This window comes from Topomyia yanbarensis, chromosome 3 (genome assembly GCF_030247195.1).
Source record: "Topomyia yanbarensis strain Yona2022 chromosome 3, ASM3024719v1, whole genome shotgun sequence".
NCBI lineage: Eukaryota > Metazoa > Arthropoda > Insecta > Diptera > Culicidae > Topomyia > Topomyia yanbarensis.
The window spans coordinates 1,888,405-1,908,987 of record NC_080672.1 but is presented as its reverse complement, the minus strand read 5'-3'; the positions used below and the strand labels follow the sequence as shown (position 1 = coordinate 1,908,987).

At 39.9% G+C, this 20,583-nt stretch overlaps 2 protein-coding genes and 1 pseudogene across 3 annotated transcripts in view; 2 read left to right on the top strand and 1 right to left on the bottom strand.

Moving 5' to 3' along the window:
- Positions 1-3,215: 3,215 nt before the first annotated feature.
- On the bottom strand, positions 3,216-7,464 carry LOC131689836 (cytoplasmic aconitate hydratase-like). The gene is made up of 3 exons (XM_058975157.1): positions 7,120-7,464; positions 6,005-6,094; positions 3,216-5,938 (listed from the first exon to the last, which is right to left on the bottom strand). The coding sequence occupies exons 1-3, from the start codon at positions 7,124-7,126 to the stop codon at positions 3,330-3,332; spliced, it is 2,706 nt and encodes a 901-aa protein (XP_058831140.1). The 5' UTR covers positions 7,127-7,464; the 3' UTR covers positions 3,216-3,329.
- A 5,580-nt stretch (positions 7,465-13,044) lies between these two features.
- On the top strand, positions 13,045-14,034 carry LOC131692916 (uncharacterized; annotated as a pseudogene).
- A 2,832-nt stretch (positions 14,035-16,866) lies between these two features.
- LOC131689145 (serine/threonine-protein kinase DDB_G0283821-like) overlaps positions 16,867-20,583 on the top strand; it is a 43,923-nt gene continuing 40,206 nt past the window's right edge. The window contains exon 1 of one of the 2 annotated variants that reach the window (XM_058974018.1): positions 16,867-17,179. In XM_058974018.1, coding sequence (XP_058830001.1) covers positions 17,079-17,179 — 101 coding nt within the window. In that variant the 5' untranslated portion in view covers positions 16,867-17,078. Of the gene's footprint in view, positions 17,180-17,813; positions 18,667-20,583 lie in introns of those variants that run through there. The other variant, XM_058974019.1, reaches the window with a different exon arrangement.

The following is a 20,583-nucleotide window of genomic DNA, read 5'->3' as shown; positions in this document are numbered from 1 at the left end:
ATTTTTGTAATTATTTTAATTTTACGGGCGAATTGTCTCAAAAACTCAACGTAGGGGTTAGGTATTTTTTACATAGAATGTGAATGCAAAATTTGAAACAAATCGATTTTGAATGGCAGTTACCACCACAAATCTTGTTTTTTCCAGAGATGTTCTACAAAAATCTTCGTTACCGAGTCGTTTGTCGATATTTTTGCATAGAAAAATTATAGAATTGAAATGAAACACTATAATGTACAAAAGTTTCGGTCAATTCGCTTCACGAAAAGTTTTAAAAACAATCACAACAAAAGTGTTTTTTACGCTGAAAACCCTTAACGCCCCTTAAATTGGTGACTGATTATCCTAGGGTGAGAGTATGAGGAGATGAATCCAATTAAATTTTGACGCGCATTGTTTTTAAAAAATGATAGAGAGGAGAGACAAGGTTGTAACCCGCCAGGGTAACAATTTGGCACTGGGTGGAAATAAACCTGTTTTGTGGATACACTCCGTAGAGTGTATTTGTTTACGTCAATTATGCTCACCGCTGTTCACATTTAATTTTAGTTGAAAATTTTTGTTCATTTTCGCGTTTGGGAACGATTTCGTTCGAACAGATAAGTTAGATAAGTTTTGTTTTATGTTTGAATATTAATAACATAGGGCTTAGGTAGGTCACCGCTCTCCGCTTGCTGTAAAATTGTTTGCTGGTTGTGCCGCAAGGGAGATGGCACCTATGCGGCGGTGCAGTTTTGTGGTGTTGGGTGTTTCGGTCGAGTAGAAAAGTGTAGAAGAAAGTGACGAACAACAGCCACGAACAGATGTTCGAATTTTTTTTTTGTTGACAGTTTTCCGCCACCGTAGCAGAAGTTCAGAGCACGCAAGCGACTGCAAGCTAAATCCGTCGATGTATCAATGTGTGGTCCGGACATTCGTGAAAAGTCCCTGGTGTAAGGTAGCCGAAACGGAGAACTAACCGCCTGTGCCGTTCTCACTGTGGAGGATTAGCCGAACGAACCTAGCTCTCCTCCACAGTTAATCGACAAGGAGAACGATGCCGGACGGACAAAGGTTCCCCCTGAGGTAGATCACTGCTGTGCTTACCTGGGCCATTCACGGGAATAGACCGGACCCAGCGATTATTCGCCCCGTCATTAGAGGAGGTTTCAACCAAAGAGCAAAGCTCACCTCCCTAGCTAAAAGTTAAGAACCGCTGCTGGAGCTGCCGGGAGAACTCGGACGCTGTAATCCCGGCCGGTCGGAAGAAACCGCCAATCTTTTCCTCCCAGCCGTAGCAGATTTCCAGCAGTAGCAGTGGAGAAAGTTTGAGAACAATAAACACGGTAAAATTCAGTATATTTGTTTTTCCTTGTTTGTTTGTTTACATACGAAAATAAGATATTCTTGTACCTAGGCCGTTCTGACAAAAGGGTCTGCTGGGCAAATAAGAACCCGAATATTGGGCAACTCGCTATTTACACGGTAAGCCAGGATGTCTCTAACAGGAACATGGATTGGTCTTCCTCGGACGTGTAAAAAATCTACTAATCGGGATCTGGCTTCACGATTTTCAGTGCACGACCAAACAACATGCTCAATGTCGTGGTAACCTTCTCAAAAGTCACAATGATTGCCACCTGCGAACTCAATAGGCGGAAACGCGCATCTAAAATATAATGAGTGGACATGAATGAGCATAGCCATCAAACGGATGAAGTCCCGATTTACATCTAGCCCTTTTGAACCGCATGCCTTCGTTGATACATTAGGAATAATTGAGTGTAGCCACTGTCCCAGATCTCCATTGTTCCAAGATGTTTGCCAACTAGCAAACGTTCTCTGATGAGAAGCGCTATAAAATTCATTGTAAGCGATGGGTCTTTCATATATTACACCATCTAGTGCACACCATCATCTGCATGTTATCTTAGAATGCATGGGCTGACAATACAATTATCAATGTCATTCACGTAATAACAACAACCTTGTGGAAGGCTCATGAAATTATTCCGAATGTTGCCAAATCACCATATGAAAATTTTACGAATCTGACAATGAATTGTATAAATAATTATTTAATATCGATGAAAGACCACATTGTTGAAGGTTCTCAGAGAGAACATCAATGGAAACTGAGTCGAATGTTCATTGTATGTCCAGGAACATCGACGCCATTCGTTCTTTTTTTTGCGTTAGCTAGTTGGATTTCTAACGATAGTAGCGCCAGACAATCATTCGTTCCCTTTCCCCTCCGAAAACCTAACTGGGTATGTGATAGCAAGCCATTCGCCTTAACCAAATTGTCGAGACGTCAAAGAATTTTTTTTTTTCAAAAATTTCCTGATGCAGGATAGCATTGCAATCGGTCGATACGAGTTATGATCGGAGGATGGCTTTCCCGATTTTGGAATGGCGATAACTCTCACTTGTCTCCAGTCACGCGGGACAATGTTCTGCTCAAGAAATTTGTTGAATACAATCAACTTTTTTGCTAGGTCAGACAGATTCTTAACTATGTTCAATTTAATTCTGTCTGGACTCGGAGTATTATTGTTGCATGAGAGGATGAGCATGAGCAATTGAAAATTCAATCATTTTCAAAGGCGAATCTATGGAATCGTTACTTGTGAGAAAATCACGAATGATTTTCTGCACAGCAGCAGAATCTGGACAAACTTTCTTAGCTTCATACGCATCTGAGCACTCTTTGTCCCACCAAGGATTGTTGAGACATTCACCGAAACGTACACGCCGCTCCAACTGCGCTTACTAAATGCCGCTCTAAGGTTGCCAGCCAGTTTTTGGTGTTACTAGTACTTGTATTTGTATTTGCGGGAGTTATAAGCTTTCTATTTTGGTGTAAACGCGAGGACAATTTTTAACCAGTATTGATAAGTATAGCTTATTAAACCAATTTTTTTAAATTCTGTGAACTAAAAAAAATTGAATATTACTGAACGTGGTGAATTTGGCACCACTTGCATCTGGTAAACTCAACCTGCCCAAAACGTTGCATAACGCAGGGCTGGTTTTTGAAACAAGTTGTGTTCTCATTCAGCCCTTCGTTAGGCAAAATGACAGAATGAAGCGCGGCCATTCCTTTCGATTGGGAAAGGCCGCGTCGAATTTTGGGTAAATGTGCTAATATTTATTCTTAAAAGTTTCTGGACCAAAAACGATTTGAAACCAATGGGCCCGTTGGGATATAAATAAACAAAAATATAAGTACAAACTTTTTCAGTTCTTAAATTATTCAAAAATCTTTATTATTCAATATAATATCCTCAAAATTACAATGACCCAAATTGTTCGTTAAAAAGTATATTCCCAACCACTCGTGCACCAGCCTAGGCTATCATCTTCCTGATCATGTAGTTCAAGATGCCACCGTTGCGGAAATACTCCAGATCCACTTCGGTATCGAACCGCACGATCACCTGGAACTTGACTCCACCGTCCGTTTCGACGGTGATTTTATCATGTGGTTTCACGTTATCCGGGAGGGCTATATTAAACAACTCTTGCCCGGTAAGCCCGATAGTATCGGCATTCTCACCCTCAAGATACTGCAGTGGAATGATACCCATGCCAACCAAATTGGAACGGTGAATGCGCTCATACGATTCGGCAATAACAGCCTTGATACCCAGCAAGTACGGACCCTTTGCGGCCCAATCACGACTTGAGCCACTGCCATAATCCTTCCCGACGATAGCAATCAATGGTGTACCTTCTTGTGTGTACCGTTCAGCACAATCGAAAACGTCCATTTCTTCGCCACTTGGAATATGTAGCGTGCGAGCGCCAGGATTAGAAACCAGCTTATTAACCAACCGGATATTGGCAAACGTTCCGCGAGCCATGACAGCATCATTTCCACGTCGAGATCCGTATGAGTTGAACTCACGCGGGGTTAATCCTCGCGATGACAAATAACGAGCAGCAGGGCTATTACGAGCAATGGAACCAGCTGGGGAGATGTGATCCGTTGTCACGGAATCTCCCAAATTGAGCAGAGCACGCGCGTTGACGATATTACCGATTTTGGGTAGTTCACGCGTCATACCCTCGAAAAATGGTGGATGTTTGATGTAGGTGGACGATTCGTCCCATGGATAAAGTTTTCCAGTTGGAGCATTCAAATCTTGCCAGGAAGGTGCACCCAGTTCCACTTTGGCGTAAACATCACGGAACATGGCTGGAATAACGAACTGCTTCTCAACTGCATGAATCTCCTGGCGCGTTGGCCAAATTTCCCGGAGAAATACTTTACTGCCATCGGCCTTTGTTCCAATTGGGTCTTTCTCAAAATCAATGTCCACCGTTCCGGCTAGGGCATAAGCAATGACCAACAAGGGACTGGCCAAATAATTAGCACGTGTGTTTGGATGAATGCGACCCTCGAAGTTACGATTACCGGACAGAACTCCACAACAGACCAGGTTGTTCTTCTCGATGGTGTTAGCGATATTGTCGTCTAGCGGACCAGAATTTCCAATGCAAGTCATGCAACCGTATCCGACGACATGGAAACCAAGTTCCTCAAGTGCTGGTACAACTCCGGACTCCTTCAGATAGTACGTGACAACTCCGCTTCCAGGTGAAAGTGAAGTTTTGATGTATGGAGCAACCTTCAAACCGGCCTCTACCGCTTTCTTAGCTAATAAACCGGCTCCAAGCATAACCGACGGATTGCTAGTATTCGTACAAGATGTAATTGCAGCGATCACAACCGAACCATGGCGAAGGGAGTATGTTTTTCCATCGGTCCAACTGAAGTGCCCCTCGGTTTTGAGCTCATCTGCCGGAATTGCGAACCCTTTAAAACCAACTTTATTGATTAGACACTCATGGAAGTCCTTCTGCATTTCGCTAACTGAAACTCGATCATGTGGACGTTTAGGTCCCGAGACTGAAGTGACCACCGTGGACAGGTCCAGTTGTACAACTTGTGTGTAGACGGGATCTTGGGAAGCATCACTAAAATTGCGCAACTGATTAGTTGCCTTCAGGTAGGCTTCAATGATCTGAATTTTGTCATCCGCACGATTGGTTTGCTTCAAATAGTCCAAAGCATTTTGATCTATCGGGAAATATCCAACGGTTGCGCCATACTCTGGGCACATGTTACTGATCGTGGCACGATCAGCAATGGACAATTCGCTGACACCAGGTCCGAAGAATTCAACAAACTTTCCAACGACACCGATCTGTCGTAGATGTTTCGTAATGGTCAGTACCAGATCTGTTGAAGTGACCAGTGGGTTCAACTTTCCATCCAATTTGTAACCGATCACTTCCGGTAGTAACATCGAAATTGCCTGACCCAACATGACTGCCTCTGCTTCAATACCTCCAACACCCCAACCGACAACACCCAATCCGTTTATCATTGTCGTATGCGAGTCCGTTCCGACGACACTATCCGGGTACAGCATCTTAACTCCGTCCTTCGATTTAGTATCATCCTGGAATACCACACGCGCCAAATACTCCAAATTTACTTGATGGACGATTCCAGACCCGGGAGGAATTATCAGCATATTGTTGAATGCTTTGGCTCCCCATTTGAGGAACGTGAAACGTTCCTTATTCCGCTCGAATTCCAAATCTTGATTTTTGGCCAGCGCATCTGGTGCCCGGGCGAAATCAACCTGTACGGAGTGATCAATCACCAGATCCGACGGGCATATGGGATTAATTTTATCCGGATCACCGCCCAGCTTTAGAACGGCATCACGCATAGCAGCAAAATCAACCACGGCGGGAACACCCGTGAAATCCTGCAGAATGACACGAGCCGGCTTGAAAGGAATTTCCAGCTCAGCATCCGTCTTTACACTCTTGGTCGCCTTCCAGCTCAGAATACCACGGACATCCTTCTCCTGGACCTGAAAATTGTCGCAATTGCGAACCGCGGATTCGAGCAGCACGCGAATACTGTACGGGAGTTCCTCTAAAATAAGACCGAAATTAGTTGATGGAATTAGTTTTTTTTTCAGTTATCATTGTAAAAACTCACTGAACTCCTCGAAAGATGCTATATCAAAGTAATGGAACGTCTCGCCATTTACGTTGAGTTCCTTCTGCAAGCTTTGGAATGGATTGGGACCTGAAAAGCAAAATCATTGTTGCGTCAATCGAATCGTCTTTCAACACCTCCTATACCGACTCCAGGCAATCAATATTCTTCTTCTACCGTTTTTTTACTTTTAACCATGTTTCATATATTTTTGTTTATCATCAATAAATAGAGTCACAAGTTGCCTCAGTATCCAACTTGTTATTGTGACTACGTGAATGCTAAAGTAGTGAAACGTTAAGAAAATGGTGTTCAATAATTTAAAAATTCAGTCTTTAATCAAGGACAGTAAAAATGGAACATGATATTGAACTTAATGTTTCCATAGCATATCACTGGTAGAATAAACAAACCTACAGTTCTACGTCTCGATTATTTATCTCTTTACCACCTACATGGTCTATCAGCGTTTCTCGCATGAGCTTTAGATCTTTTGTACTGACAAACTGTATCTTATTATCCATTTAAAACCTTTTCAGAAAACCTGCTGTTCTTGATTAAACAAATTCCTCATCTTGGCGCCGCTGATGCCCGGCCCCTCGCAGTCGTATCATGTATTGCGTACCGGTTATCTCTGTTGGTTCTGCCATTTTTTTATAACTTTCGTTCGTTCTTAATTCCGATGTTGCACTCGAAACACAGCCGATTACGCAACGACGATCATGACCAGCCAGAGTTGCTAAATTAAAGGAACCATTAGGTAGCTCCATGTTCCATTCCATTACTCTTTTATTCGGCTAGTGGTCAAGGAGTCAAACATTCAATTTACTTGCTCGACTTACTTCTGTGTTGGTGCACTCGTGAACGTATAGATAAAGCAGCTTTGATGATTTTCTTCAGACGCTGCTTCTCGTCTATTGCCTAACCGGTCAGATCACCTTTTCCTGCGTGTAATCACCAATCCAGCGACAAGGTAAGGGAAGAAGAATAAGCAATTCGCCTGCAGTCGAAGATGCTATTATTGCTTATCATCATGGGTAACGGTGGTGTATGCTCATCACTACCAGCAGAGACAGCGAATGTTCTAATACAAGTTTCGTTAAGCCGTCACTTACCAGCCATAGTTAACGCGAAACCGTCTGTGTGACCACGTAACCAACTTTCCCCAGGTGTTACCGGATGGGATGGAAGGAACAAATCGAATTCCGTTAGTTGTTGAGTTGGCCGGTAAAAAATACTTGATAATGCGCAGTAGTGTAGTCTGGTTGGATACCAATGTTGGGATATAACAATTCAACACTAACAACAAACAAATTAACAATATTCTTATCAACACGAAACCAGTAACCAACAAACACTTCGAACTCCGACCGAGGTATCTGAATGACTGAATGAAACCGACTGGAAATAAGGAGAAAATGCGTATGAATGATTGCGAATAATGAAAGAAAAGCACAGACGGCGAAAGAGAGAATAGCAACGAAACGTCAAAAGACCAGTGATGGCAGATTTTATAGTTAATGTTTATTTAAATTGAAATTGTGTGATTCATTGGAAACGCGCCTTTCAAGCATTTTTGATGCGACGAATTAAATAGAAACATCGTATGATTTAAGAGCCTAACGACCTGTTCAGGGTATCATCCAAACAATATGCGGAATCGTTGCACTATATGGGTTAAAGTTCGTGCATAATTTATTTTTATTAGGGAAATTCGACTGTTAATAAATTTCCCAGTCGGCCAACGAAGCCGTTTCATTACAACATTTAAGTCTCGGTTGGGTATTCAAAAGGTCGTAAGCGACAAAAGTAAACAAACTGAGTTATCTCCATCATACCACTCTTTTCTAACATCACTATCGTAGCACATGAACCGTATTCTCTAAAACCGGGTTTTAGATTGATTATAAAATAAATTAAAAAACGTCGTACACATTTTATTCATCACATTTTCTCAAATAATGGTTACGTCCTTGTTTCGTCTACGGCTAGGAAGACGGTTCGGAATTACCCGCGCAGGGGCTGATCTTCACGAAATAGAAAAAGTAGATCCTCACTGTTCACTATATTTATTGCAATTGATTGAAATTATAATTGATAGATACCAGGCATTGCATTTATCGCTCATATGAGTAAATGCGCCCGGATAGTTTGCTACTGCGACAATAAAAACTCACATTTTCGCACGAAAAGTTATTAGCACTCACACAACTTCTCCGGATAAATACAACGTGTTATTTCTCCGGATAAATAAAACAGCCGGAGAATGAGTGAATGTGTTTATCACGGTATCCTTTTTGTGTTCCCTGCTTTGCTGTCGTTATTCCAAAACACGATAAAACAAGTCTATCATACTTCTGTGCCGCTTTTCTTTGTAATTAAGTGTATTTTTTGAAGTTTTTATCGATTTCCACGAAATTAAAATTTTATCACCTTCTCCGGTGAGAAGGAAAAAGTCAAATAAATTTTATCCGGAAAATCATTTTCACGCTATTTGTGGAGACGGAGAATTTTGCGACTCATCTTATCTCGGAAAAGTTGGACATCGGATAAGCTACTTCTCGCGTGAGTGAGAGAGAATTACAAACCCTGATAGATACATAACAGGTTGGATGTCTTTACTGCTTCTACGGTATGTGTGTGTATCATTTGTGCACTAATAATATTGAAATACCAGAGTTCTAAACCGGCAATTAATTCTGCATGACAACGGTCCGATGATTTTGCGTTGAACTTCTAGCGAGACGCAACAGTCCTTTTTGTTTCACAAAGTCGTATGTACATCTAAATTGGATTCGCATAATTGCGGAGATACGCGCATAGCAAAAGGACGCAAGTTACATTTATTTAGCAATGCTTGCATCTGCACTTACGTTTGTAGTAAAAGAACCTAAGTAAAACATTTTTTAATAATTCTGTAAACTTACATACGACTTTGGAAATGAGAATCCGATAATTTTTAACCCAAATGAAGTTTCGATACGGCTTCGGCCAGAACTTTAATATGTACAATGTTATTAAGTCTTGCTGTGATTGTAACGAGGAAGACGTACAAACTCCTATACCTCCCATCATCCGAAATCTTTAGAGCGTCAGATTCGACAAGATTACCTAATAGCATATACCGATACCGGCCAACACTATCTACGAAGCCCACAAGTGTTTTGCGTTTGATGTGTTCCCGTAGGGAACGGTTCACTTTATAATGAACCCCAGACGATGTATTCTCAAGCTGACGGAAGGTCAATAAGGAAAGATAGAGCGCCACAGGTATTCCTGTGCTTCACTTACATCTTCACGTTATCAGCGGACGCCAACGGTGTTGACCTCCAAAAACAAAACGCTTTTGCAACTACTAATCAATTATATAACTGCTATTACGAAATAATAAAAATTACTTGCCTGTTTTATTTCACTTGGACATAAATCTACTATTATAATCGAAATCTCTTGTCACCAGATTGAGTAGTTTCAGTGGTAATTGTTCCGAATCGCGGCTTTTTCGAAAAGAGGGTTAATTTCTATTGGAAATGGTTCCAAGTGGCCTATTTTATAACAAGCAATGAAAAAAATTCGGGGGGAAAGCTTTAAAGTAGTTTAAACTGGAAAAATAAGTTATTCCCACTTACCTTTCTAACAGTGGCATTACTCGTGAGAAAGTGACGTTAAGGTTGAAGGTAGTGCGATGCGGCTTTGCCGCATAGTCGAGTCCAAGGATTCGAAGCGGCGCAAAGCCGCTGAGAAATCGACGGACGAGGTGGTTTTGATCTTGCTACCGAAGGGTGCAATCAAACCTGTAATCCACTCGTTTGCCCGGTATACTCAAACATAGGGGCTATCCCTAGTTTAAGTCCGACTGAGCGGCAGCGAAGTCGGACAGCATGGCAAAAAGCGATGTGGCGTAGCCACATTAGGCATTAACAATGTTTTATTTAGTAACAATAGGATAGTATTTATTTACAAAAATAAAATGTCAGTGCCGAATGTAGCAACATCGCTTCATTCAAGTGTTGTCCGACTTCGCTGCCGCTCAGTCGGACTTAAACTAGGGATAGCCCCTATGTTTGAGTATACCGGGCAAACGAGTGGATTACAGGTTTGATTGCACCCTTCGATAGCAAGATCAAAACCACCTCGTTCGTCGGTTTCTCAGCGGCTTTGCGCCGCTTCGAATCCTTGAACTCAACTATGCGGCAAAGTCGAATCACACTACCTTCACCCTTAACGTCATTTTCTCATGAACAATGCCATTGTTAGTAAAGTAAGTGGGAACAACTTATTTTTCCAGTTTAAACTACTTTAAAGCTTTCCCCCCGAATTTTTTTCATTGCTTGTTATAAAATAGACCATTTAGAACCATTTCCAAAAGAAATTAACCCTCTTTTCGAAAAAGTCGCGATTCGGAACAATTACCCTTTATTATTACACCACTGTACACCGTAATAGTGTTAAAACTTACCATACTATTCAATGAGAAAAGCCTTCTGCAATGTAAAATCGCTGCAGACAGTCAAAAACTCGCATAATCGAAAAAAAACTTCTATGTCGTATCGGCAAAATGAAATAAATACAAGAAAACGTACTTCCGACCAGGGTTGCCACATTAAAATCTGTCGTGAAAAAATTTGGAAATCTGCATCGCGGGAAAAAAGTTCTATATCGAAAATCTGTATCCAAAAATTAACTAGAAGCTTCCCAAAAAATAATATTTTGACAATGAAAAATTAATTAATCTTTGTCTGGAGAACAAATGATATCAATGGCACTTTTGTTCCACGGCTTAGTGGTTTCTTAAGATCTGAACTGTACAGTGTGCCTTTTAATTGTTATTCGAAATTCTGATAGACTGGGTACTACATATCTACACTGAAAATCTGTAAAATCTGTATTTTAGCCAAAAATCTGTAATCTGTATATACAGAATCTTGGTCGTAAAGTATCTAGAAAAATCTGTAAAATACAGAATAATCTGTATATGTGGTAACCCTGCTTCCGACGTTTTGCTAATGTTTACATCGCGCGTATGAGTGAAAAGAGAGGGGAAAAAGAATATTGACATTTCGTCGTCCTAGTTTTATATCGATTTCCCCTCTTTCTTAATAAAGTCGATGAAACATCTCAAGCGCTCTTTCGGGAAGTAGTTGAACTGTGAACTAGAGTTGCCAAAATTAATTCAACTTGAAACGTTATTTCATTTTAATTACACATCAAATTAAATTTTTCAATAGGCCTATGGGATCTATTGAACAGAAATCAGTCCTAAGTGCTACGACGTATGTGCAATATTCACAAGAAAAAGGACGTATCGTAAGTTAAAAATATGTCGTATTGACAGCAAAAGGTTGGATTTGTCGAATTTTGCTTAAAACTCGTAGTAAACGCTACAATTTCTTTTCAACCGGAACCTGGAACAGGTAATAAGTAAATCTACAAATGCCTTCTGGGTCTGCAAAAGAACTTCGGAAAAATGGGACCTTCGGCGTATAAGGTCTAGAACTAGGTCTAGAATAACTTATGCATCGTTGATATGGTGACCTAAAACTAAAGAGGTGACCACTCAGAAAAAATTGAGCAAACTGCAAAGACTAGCTTATATTGCAACAACTGAGGTGATTTAGAGCACATCTTCCGTGGCTCTAAATGCTCTTCTAAATCTCCTACCGATTCATCAGTTCGTGGAAATACAGGCAGAAAAAAGTGCCTTGCAATTTATTCGATCTACAGAGATTGTAGAGGGAGATATGACAGGGCAGGGAACGATCCTCCAAAAAATTCAATATAAATCCTATTTCACATTCAATAGTAGACTGGATGCAGACGAAGGCAAACCATGCAATTCCCTATAATGTGACTGTAACAAGCGGACATGTATGTTTCCCACCGCCGAATTTACGTTCAGGCTCTATTGTTTTTTTTTACGGATGGTTTAAAAATGAATAGCGGGTGTTTGGACCCGAAATAAGCACAACTAGGGTAATTTGGGGAGAGATGCCGCACATTTTTAAAAATCGATCCTGCATCAAAGTAAACCATACAATAATTGATTAAATCATGTTTACCAATTGCGACAAGTTTCTAAAATACTATGAAATAGTTTTTGTAATAAAAAAAATCACCAAATTTCCATGAACATTTTACAAAGAAAGGTCATTGCGGGAGAGATGCCGCACCGTGGTCACAAACTGAAAAATGATGAACAAAAGTATTTTTTGGCTCTCATTGATGTTTTTGTGATTCAGTGTCTTCAGCTGAGTTTCATGAAGTTTGATTGCACCTATAAATCGGCTAGCCTTTCACTTTTCTTAAGGGGGTACTACCATTTCCAGAATCATTTTTTTATTCAATATTTTAAAAATAATTTTCTTTCTCAACCTTGTGTAACGGTTAAGTTGGAGTAACTTAATTCAAAGCACTATTTATCTATATGCTTGTACGATATGCTTTCGCTTTTATCTCAATATTGACATCACTACAAATCAATGCGTTCACGAAAATTAGTGCCTGAAACTTTGAAGAATCAACCGAAGTAACTAATACCACAGAGAACAGACGTCCATCTTCAGCATTCAACTTGTGCAAAGTCTTTCACGGTTTCGAATGTAGTTGGGATATCCAAACCAGGTGCGCTACTGTCGTCATGTTTTTTTGTGGCTGAGTTCAACAGAATTGACGGCGGTTATTCCTCTACCCAGTCAAACTAATCCGGAACCGGTGCGGACTTCCAGCAAGAATTCCAGCTCAAATGCATCAACCGATAGAGTCGGAATCGGTTGTTTTCTTTGAGCAATATTCCATAGTGAATCCATTCAGGATTTCGAACCGGTTCCGGAATGGAATTGGCGGATAGTTGGGATAGGTTGGTGTGGCGGCGCTAGTGTTTATCGTATATTAATTCAAATGTTTACACACGTTTTTTAAATATTTTTGTTCGATCATGGATGTCTGTTCTCGGTGATTTAACGTTGTTTAGGATATATTTTCTTCCGTTATTTGATAAACAAGTACGAGATCCGTTTTACTGTCCAAAACTGAGTATAGCAATGACCGACATCCAACTGAATGTTTTCCATCAGCATGCTTCCTGCAATACAGTGTATCATTGCTTATATGGATACTACTATTTGGGCTTAACCAAAATACAGCTTGCTCAAATATATGCGAAACACCGAACCACCATTTCTAATTAGATACGCCTTTATGAAACGTATAAGTTTTTTAGCAGAAAAGAACGAGAAGAGGTGTATCTTCGGTTTGGAGCGACTGAAAGTTCTTGGCTAGTTAAGTTGTATAATGATTGCCCTATTCTTTACCTGGATGAAGCCAAGGAAAGGTTTGAAAGAGTGTTTCATAAGCCAATCAGTACTGCTTCTATAAGCCGAATTCTTCACGCAGAAGGGTTCTCATGGAAAGTCTTGGAACGACGAGCCATACAGCTAAGACAGCAAGACATTCATAGATTTTTTTCTGAAATGTCCATTGTTTCATGGGATATACATAATCCGGTCTTTTTAGACGAGGTGTCGTGTGATAATCGAGCAATGCTTCGAAATAAAGGATATGCACCAATTGGTGATAAACTATACAGAGGGGAGTTTACAAGACGTTTACGTAGTTCACTGTTGTGTTTTATAGGCTTCATAGGAGTACTAGAAACATTTGCGACCGAAGGCACCTTCACGCGAATAAAATTCTTTGAATGCGTACGAACATTTGCAACTTCCAGACAAGTAAAACGATATCCAGGAGAATAATCTGTTTGGGTGATGGACAACGCTAGAATACACTGCGACCCTTCAATAATTAAATGCTTACGTTTTTTGAGTATTGTTATTATTTTTCTTCCGGCATATGCATAAATAGTCGAAAAGTTGTAACATTGTGTGTAGCAGAGGAATTAAAACGTTTTAAATTTTTTATTAAATTTTGATTGCACGAATATTTAGCAAAACTGTGGGTATTTACCCGGTGGATTGTTCGATCCAAGTAAAGGGCTGGGACAAAACATGAAAAATTTTGGTTTTAAAACATAGTACAGTCGTGATTCGCTGGTTGGACATTTTTTAACTGGACCGCATTTTCGTTGGACCTCCGCTAGTTGGACCATTGTCCAACTAAAAAGCATCTGAATGTCAAAATCTTATGTCAAATTTATTTTGACAATCAATCTGACAATTATTAGAGATGTGAATAGATGTAATTACATTACTAACGTCTCCTTTGGAGAGCTTTTAACATCTGTCAGTGGCCCAACCAGCGAATCACGACTGTATTTTAATTTCTGCTTGTATGATCATTTTTCTTTAAAAAGTTATGTTAACAAAATAAGTTGATTTCGGTATAACTCGGAAATTCTGTTTATAACACAAAACATTATTCGTGATCAACATCAATGCAATCTCCCAACAGATTGTGCCAGCTCTATAAAGAATATGTTTTCCTTTACGGCTACGGAGCTGCTCATGGCTCTCAACAATTCGCCGTATTCTTCTTGTTTCTACTCCAACAACGAAATCCTTTCCCCATTATCGCAGTGATGTTTACCAGCTGCTGATGGTCTTTTTTTAAAGCTTCAAGTATTCGACTATAAGCGTTGTTAACGGTGTTTGCCACTTCAAAATCAATCCTTGCCTTATTGAGTAATGTATCACTATGCACCGAAACAGAAGTAAATAAGCTAATGAGATGCTCCGGTGACGTTTGATTTTGGAAATCGTGGCTTACTACAAATCCAGCATCTCCAGATCACATCATCAGCGCACAGGTATTTTCCATGTCGAGCCTTAAGCTTATCTTTCATTAAGTTCACTGAATCGATTGATTCCGCACCTTCACGATCTCTTGCTAAAGGTCGAATCAGTTTCCACCATGTTCCCATTGCTGTAAATTTGTTACTGAATCCGAATATTTGAAGACTTCCACTGTTACTTCTTTTGTTAGCCAACTTTGTAACATACTGTTGTCTTCTACTTTCGAAGGACGAAAGTTCCGTTTACTAGTTTTATCGTGAAACACTAAAAATTTATCTCGATCAGTAAACTCAGGTCGTGCATCATCCCACGAAATCTCAAGCTTAACATTTGGGGTATCCGAAAAAGCAATAGCCCGATGAATAAACTTCACACAAAACTCCCAGATTTTTCGCATAATTTCATCAGATGTGCCCCCTGTGTCAGCAACATCTCCACATCTGGGAAATGTTTTTTGGCATTTGAATTTTTTTTCTCGTAAACCGTTGCACTGAATCTTAGCATCGCATCGTCACCAACCTGAGCGTTCGATCCATCAGACAAATCAGCATCGAAAAGGTAGCTTTCATGCACCGGTGGAGAAGCAGTGCGTCGCTATGATTATAAAAGATCTGAATTCAATGTAAAACTCATTAAATTATGTCGATTGTTAGCGTACCTTTTTCTTAACTCCATTTGCCGGGTTTATAGAGCATTGCGACGAAGAATTTGAGTTTTCAAGCTCCGCTTCTGGATCCAAATCGCTTTTCAGATGAAGTATCTCGTAATCTATTTCTAACTCGTCCAAGCTTTCCGCAATTGAAGAGTCAGTATCGAAATGATCCGAAATATATTCTTCGATCACTTTCGCGATTTATGGTGTCGGATAGCAAGGATATTTTCAATTTAATTTCTGCATTTCCGTCGCCACAAAAAAGGTAAACAAAGTTGAAGTAAGTCAAACGTTTTGCAGTCCCTCTATTTTCATGCAGTATGATAGTCAATTTTGTTCGCATGTTCGTCATACTCTCTCTTCAAGGGACCCAAATGCACCTAACCTGTCTTTGCAGCTATTTTCCGCCAAATCAAACGTCAACTGCTTTCAATCGCATTTCGAGTTTTTATCTTGCAAGACCCAATATTCTGGTTGCAGTTGAAAATCGAAATAGTGAACTTGCGCCTTTCGATTTTTCTCCTATTTTCAGCGTGCGGAACTAAAGCGCAACTGATGTAGATGATGCGCAAGTTGATTCTCTAACATGTACACAAGATGCGCTTTAGTTACCCACCTTGCAAATAGGGAAAAAACGAAAGGCGCAAGTCAATTCTTCGATTTTCAACTGCAACCAGAATATAATTAAAGCGGGTTGTACGAAGCATGTTCTGTTATCGAGACTTTTATTTTTGATCGCTCATTGGTTGAGTTTATTTGACAGCATGTAACAGTAATGCTTTATCCACAAAATGTGGCCAATCAGTGTATATTTTTACTTAAAAATACTATGTTACTATGTTTTAATTGTCGCAAGGTTTTACTATATCGATTTTGTTTGCTATTTTCGGCAAATTTAAGACTAAGGAAAACGAAAGCAATGAAATTGAAAGACGATATTCTAGAGCGAATCAGTATTAAACTTAGAAGGTTAAACTAGGGCTAGGCAGACTCATATGGACATGTTCGAAATAAAATGTGAAGAATCCTTTGCCTTCTGCTAAGTAGGAGTTGGGTGTTGCACTCAAGTCTACCGTGTGGTCATTGATAGAACATCATCATGTTTTACCGCCGACGCTGACAAAAGAACTAGTTGGAAAAAGTGAGTAAAAATTCAATTTCTGCTAGCTGAGCTGTGTCATTAATTGCGGTCAGCCATCCGTGTGTGCGGAACGAAAAAATCAACATTGTAGAACCAACCAAAATATTAATGAGGGAGATTTTAGTAGTGAAATATTAATTGAATATTTTTAGCTAATTATTTCGATCACGTTAATGTGAGACTGACGGTCATTTACGTCTGTATCTAAATATCTGTGCCGTTGTACTTCTGATGACACATTAGTTTCAATTTCCTGCTGTTCCAGCCGGTTAGTACTAAACTTGACTCGGCGAAAGCTTTCGCTCATCATGTACGTGACGGAAATAAAATTGCAGTTTTCATTGGGCTAAAACATTATCACCATTATCACTGCCCCAGAAACAGGGAACAAAGTGCCTTAAAACTGTAATATCATACACCAAATTATTCCATTTAGTCACAACTGTTGGTTGAACGCAACGTCAACTGCCGGTGGATACCAAAGTATCGTTTTAATCTAGATAGTAAAAGCCTTTTTATTAGTGCCTTAGTAAAATGGTATGTGGAAAGTGCCAAGTGGCTGGTTGCAACAACAAGGTCGAAGGTCCGAACATGCATAATCTTTCGTTTCATCGCTTTCCCAAGGATTGTGACACGTAAGTGCTTTTTTAAATTATTTTTCTTTTAGAATTCTAGCATTGCAAATGTTTATTTCTACTACCGGCGTTTAAAAGAACGACGAATTCGGATTTTATTTTGTTATGACGAAATAGTGCACAAAACATAACACAATAAAAACAAAACTCACTTTCGTTTGTCCGTATCTGCTCTTTCGCTTATTTTTCGTTTTTAACGAGAAGAGCTTTTTTGTTCATCTTTGAGAGAGCTTTTTATTAATAAAATGTCAAAACAAATAATAGATAAGATTAGCAACTTTGTTTTTGATGATTTCGAAAGTTGTAAATACATTTACATCCGAAGTTAACACAAAAAATGATGTGTTTTATATTAAAATGTGTAATAGTAACGATGTACAATCGCATTTATCAAAATTTGCACATATGCCGTTATAAAGTTTTGATCTTTGATCATCTACACGCTCTTTCGCCGGGTGTCCATCTCTTGCGTTTTGATTTGTTTTCGGCTTTCGAGAGAGTATTCTGTACTAAAAACTAATCAAACACGTATATTATACACATGGAACTATCGCACGCTGAAGCGTAAAGACAAGAGTGAAAGAGCGGAGAGAATATTTTGACATAGGAATAAACAAGAAGGAGGGTGAAGGAAAGATCTTTAAAAGTCCCGTGAAACTCTTGGCGTGTGGATCTATGCAGGAAGATATCGGTGGAAAATCTGTCCGATTGTGAAAGCGGTGAAAAACGTGTGAGGAAGTGAATATTTGTGTTGATTTTACGAGAAAGTTTTGCATTATAGTATTCGGAAGTGAAGTTAGATGAAATCGTTTGAGGAAACAGTATATTTCAGCCGGAAAACTGCCACGACCTAGAAAGCGTGAAAAAATTTTCCACATCGCCACTCGTCTTGGGAAGAAAAAGAGAAGGAAATCTTGAGAGTGAAGTGGACCTCTTTTCGTGGAACTGATTCCTCAGTTCGAGTCTCGGCCAGTCAGCAGTTTAGCGAGTGAGTGTGAGGTGCGAGAATTGGAAGAGAACCAAGCCAAAGACGCCAAAGGGAAAGAAGCCATCATCGGGCAGCTGCCAGAGCTTATAGCATTTCGCGCAGACCGCGGAGGAACGAATCGAGGACAGTTAGTCTTGAGTTCGTGGCGTTCCGATTTTTATTCCATCCGTAATTTATTCCCCCAACGGTTCACCGCTAGTCAGTGTGTAGTTGTGAACAACCTGTGCCAGGCCAGTGGAAAACTTGAGTCATCACTTTTCCGAGCAGTGTTTTTTTCGTGTGGAAAATGCCCGCCCAGTTTAAATGTAGGAAGTAGATAACTTCATCAACCAATCCGCGCGATTTCTCAGGAAATTAGATCTTGGATCTCTAGTACAAATACACGCGAAAATCGAAAATAACTAGTAACGATGCCTCCATCTTACTGCTCGGTCGTCGGATGCACAAATAGTCGAAGCCCTACGTGTAGCCTGTACTGCTTTCCCAAGGATGATGCTGTGTAAGTATAGAACTCAGTAATCCCCCTCACCTTTCCTTTTCCTCGTTTTTTTCCTTTCCACTATGGGCAGTTCCCTATGGAAAATGCTTAACGAACAGGGCGAACGGAAACGCAGCGGATGTACACTTCATAGCTTGTTAGGGCCACGCAACCGACGAGGGTAGGAACTGAGGGACGAAAAAGGGACATCGTTCAAAGTTTGGGTACTGTATTTAGAACTGGAATGTGCCAGGGCACGGCAATGGTGCTGTGGTTGTGGAAGAAGAAGGCGGTTGGTGGAGGAGAAAGAGGGAACGTTGAGAAATTGATTTTTGTCTCTCCGGTCTCGCTTGCACTCCGGGTGGAAATACTGGCAGAATACCAGACTGGTCGCTTCACCGTAGAACGGCGGCGGAGAATGGAAAATGGGGGAACTTGGAATTAGGGATCACATGAGCGGCTCTGTGGGATGCATGTGGAAAGCGATTTCATCATTTTTTGCGCTTTGGTGAAATGTGGTAGAGTGAAATGAAATTCGTAACATTTGGCCATGAGTTGTTTTGGGTTTGCTGTTGAAAATATTTAATATTATCAAAATGATGTTAAGCTATCAGCCAACCAATCAAGATTTCTGTTAACATTAAATTTTCAGATTTGTTTCAGGCCGTTCCTATGTATTTACAAAACTATCTCATACTTGAAAGGTGGAAATGCTTTATCAGGTTCTAGCATTTTAAATTTGGATATATTGTTTAAGGTCTAGAAATTGATATTCCTATAGATCAATAAAAGGATGTTTGAATCCATAAATTCATGAATTTAGTAGTTCGAAGGTGCAATCTGGATCCCCCGGGTAACCCATAAAAAAATAATATATTTGGGAAAATTCCTTATGACTTGGATGAATAGTTTTTTTCGGTATGAGTGTTACCTGTTACAGACAAAAACGTCAGATTCGTTGGTCATATCTTTAATTTCCTGATCAAATGATTGTTGTAATTTTAATGAATACGATATTCTATCGGTTTACACGTAGTATCAGGACAAGAAAATGTTATTGCTAAATTTTGTATCTCAGCATTACCTGAGTTTGCGACATTAACATTGTCATTCTCCATCAGAGCCTGTATAGTCGTTTCCGGTACGTTTTTTTGCAGTTTTTTACACTTCCTCATCATTTCCTTTTCGTCCTTCACCCTCCCTTGGTCTTCCGAAACTCGCAACTTATCATGGTCCAATAGGTTTCAATCGGACAGTGTCCAGGCCGGTTTGGTGGGTTCATGTTTTTCGGTACCAAACCCACCGAATTAGCCGGTTTTGAAATAATGGCATTACACCAAATCAGTCCCGTTGTTTTGGTCTAATTTGGCGTATGGTACCTTTAGTCACGAGTTGTTCTTTACGTTTACCACAAGTTCATATGGCCTGCCAAATCAGGTGCTTTGAAGCAAATTTGAACAGTTTCTTTTATTTGAAACGGTCATCCCCAGCAAACTTGTTGCTACCCGTAAAATGTTGCTCCAGCAACTGCTTTGCTTTAGGTTGCATCAAGTGCCTTTTTGACTCCTCAAACGGCTTCAATGATGTTTATGTCGGCCGCCAAGCACGCGAGATCACGTGATGATAGTTCCGATCTTTTATACAGGGTGTTAGGTTCATGGTTAAGAATCTCCTGGGGGTGATAGACTGCCATATTTGGAGAAAAAAATTGTTCTACACATACCATCAAATCTCAACCGTTACAGAGTTATTGAACTTTGTGTGTAAAAAACTTATTTGTCTTAAAATACCTCTAACTTTAAAAGTATACTTTGTATTTTAAATGTTTTAGTTCCATTCGAAAGGTGAGAAAATTTCGCATTGAGTGATGCCCTCACATGTTCTAGCTAATGAGTTTAAGTAGGCTTTCCAAAGTAATTTATTGAAAATTAAACAATT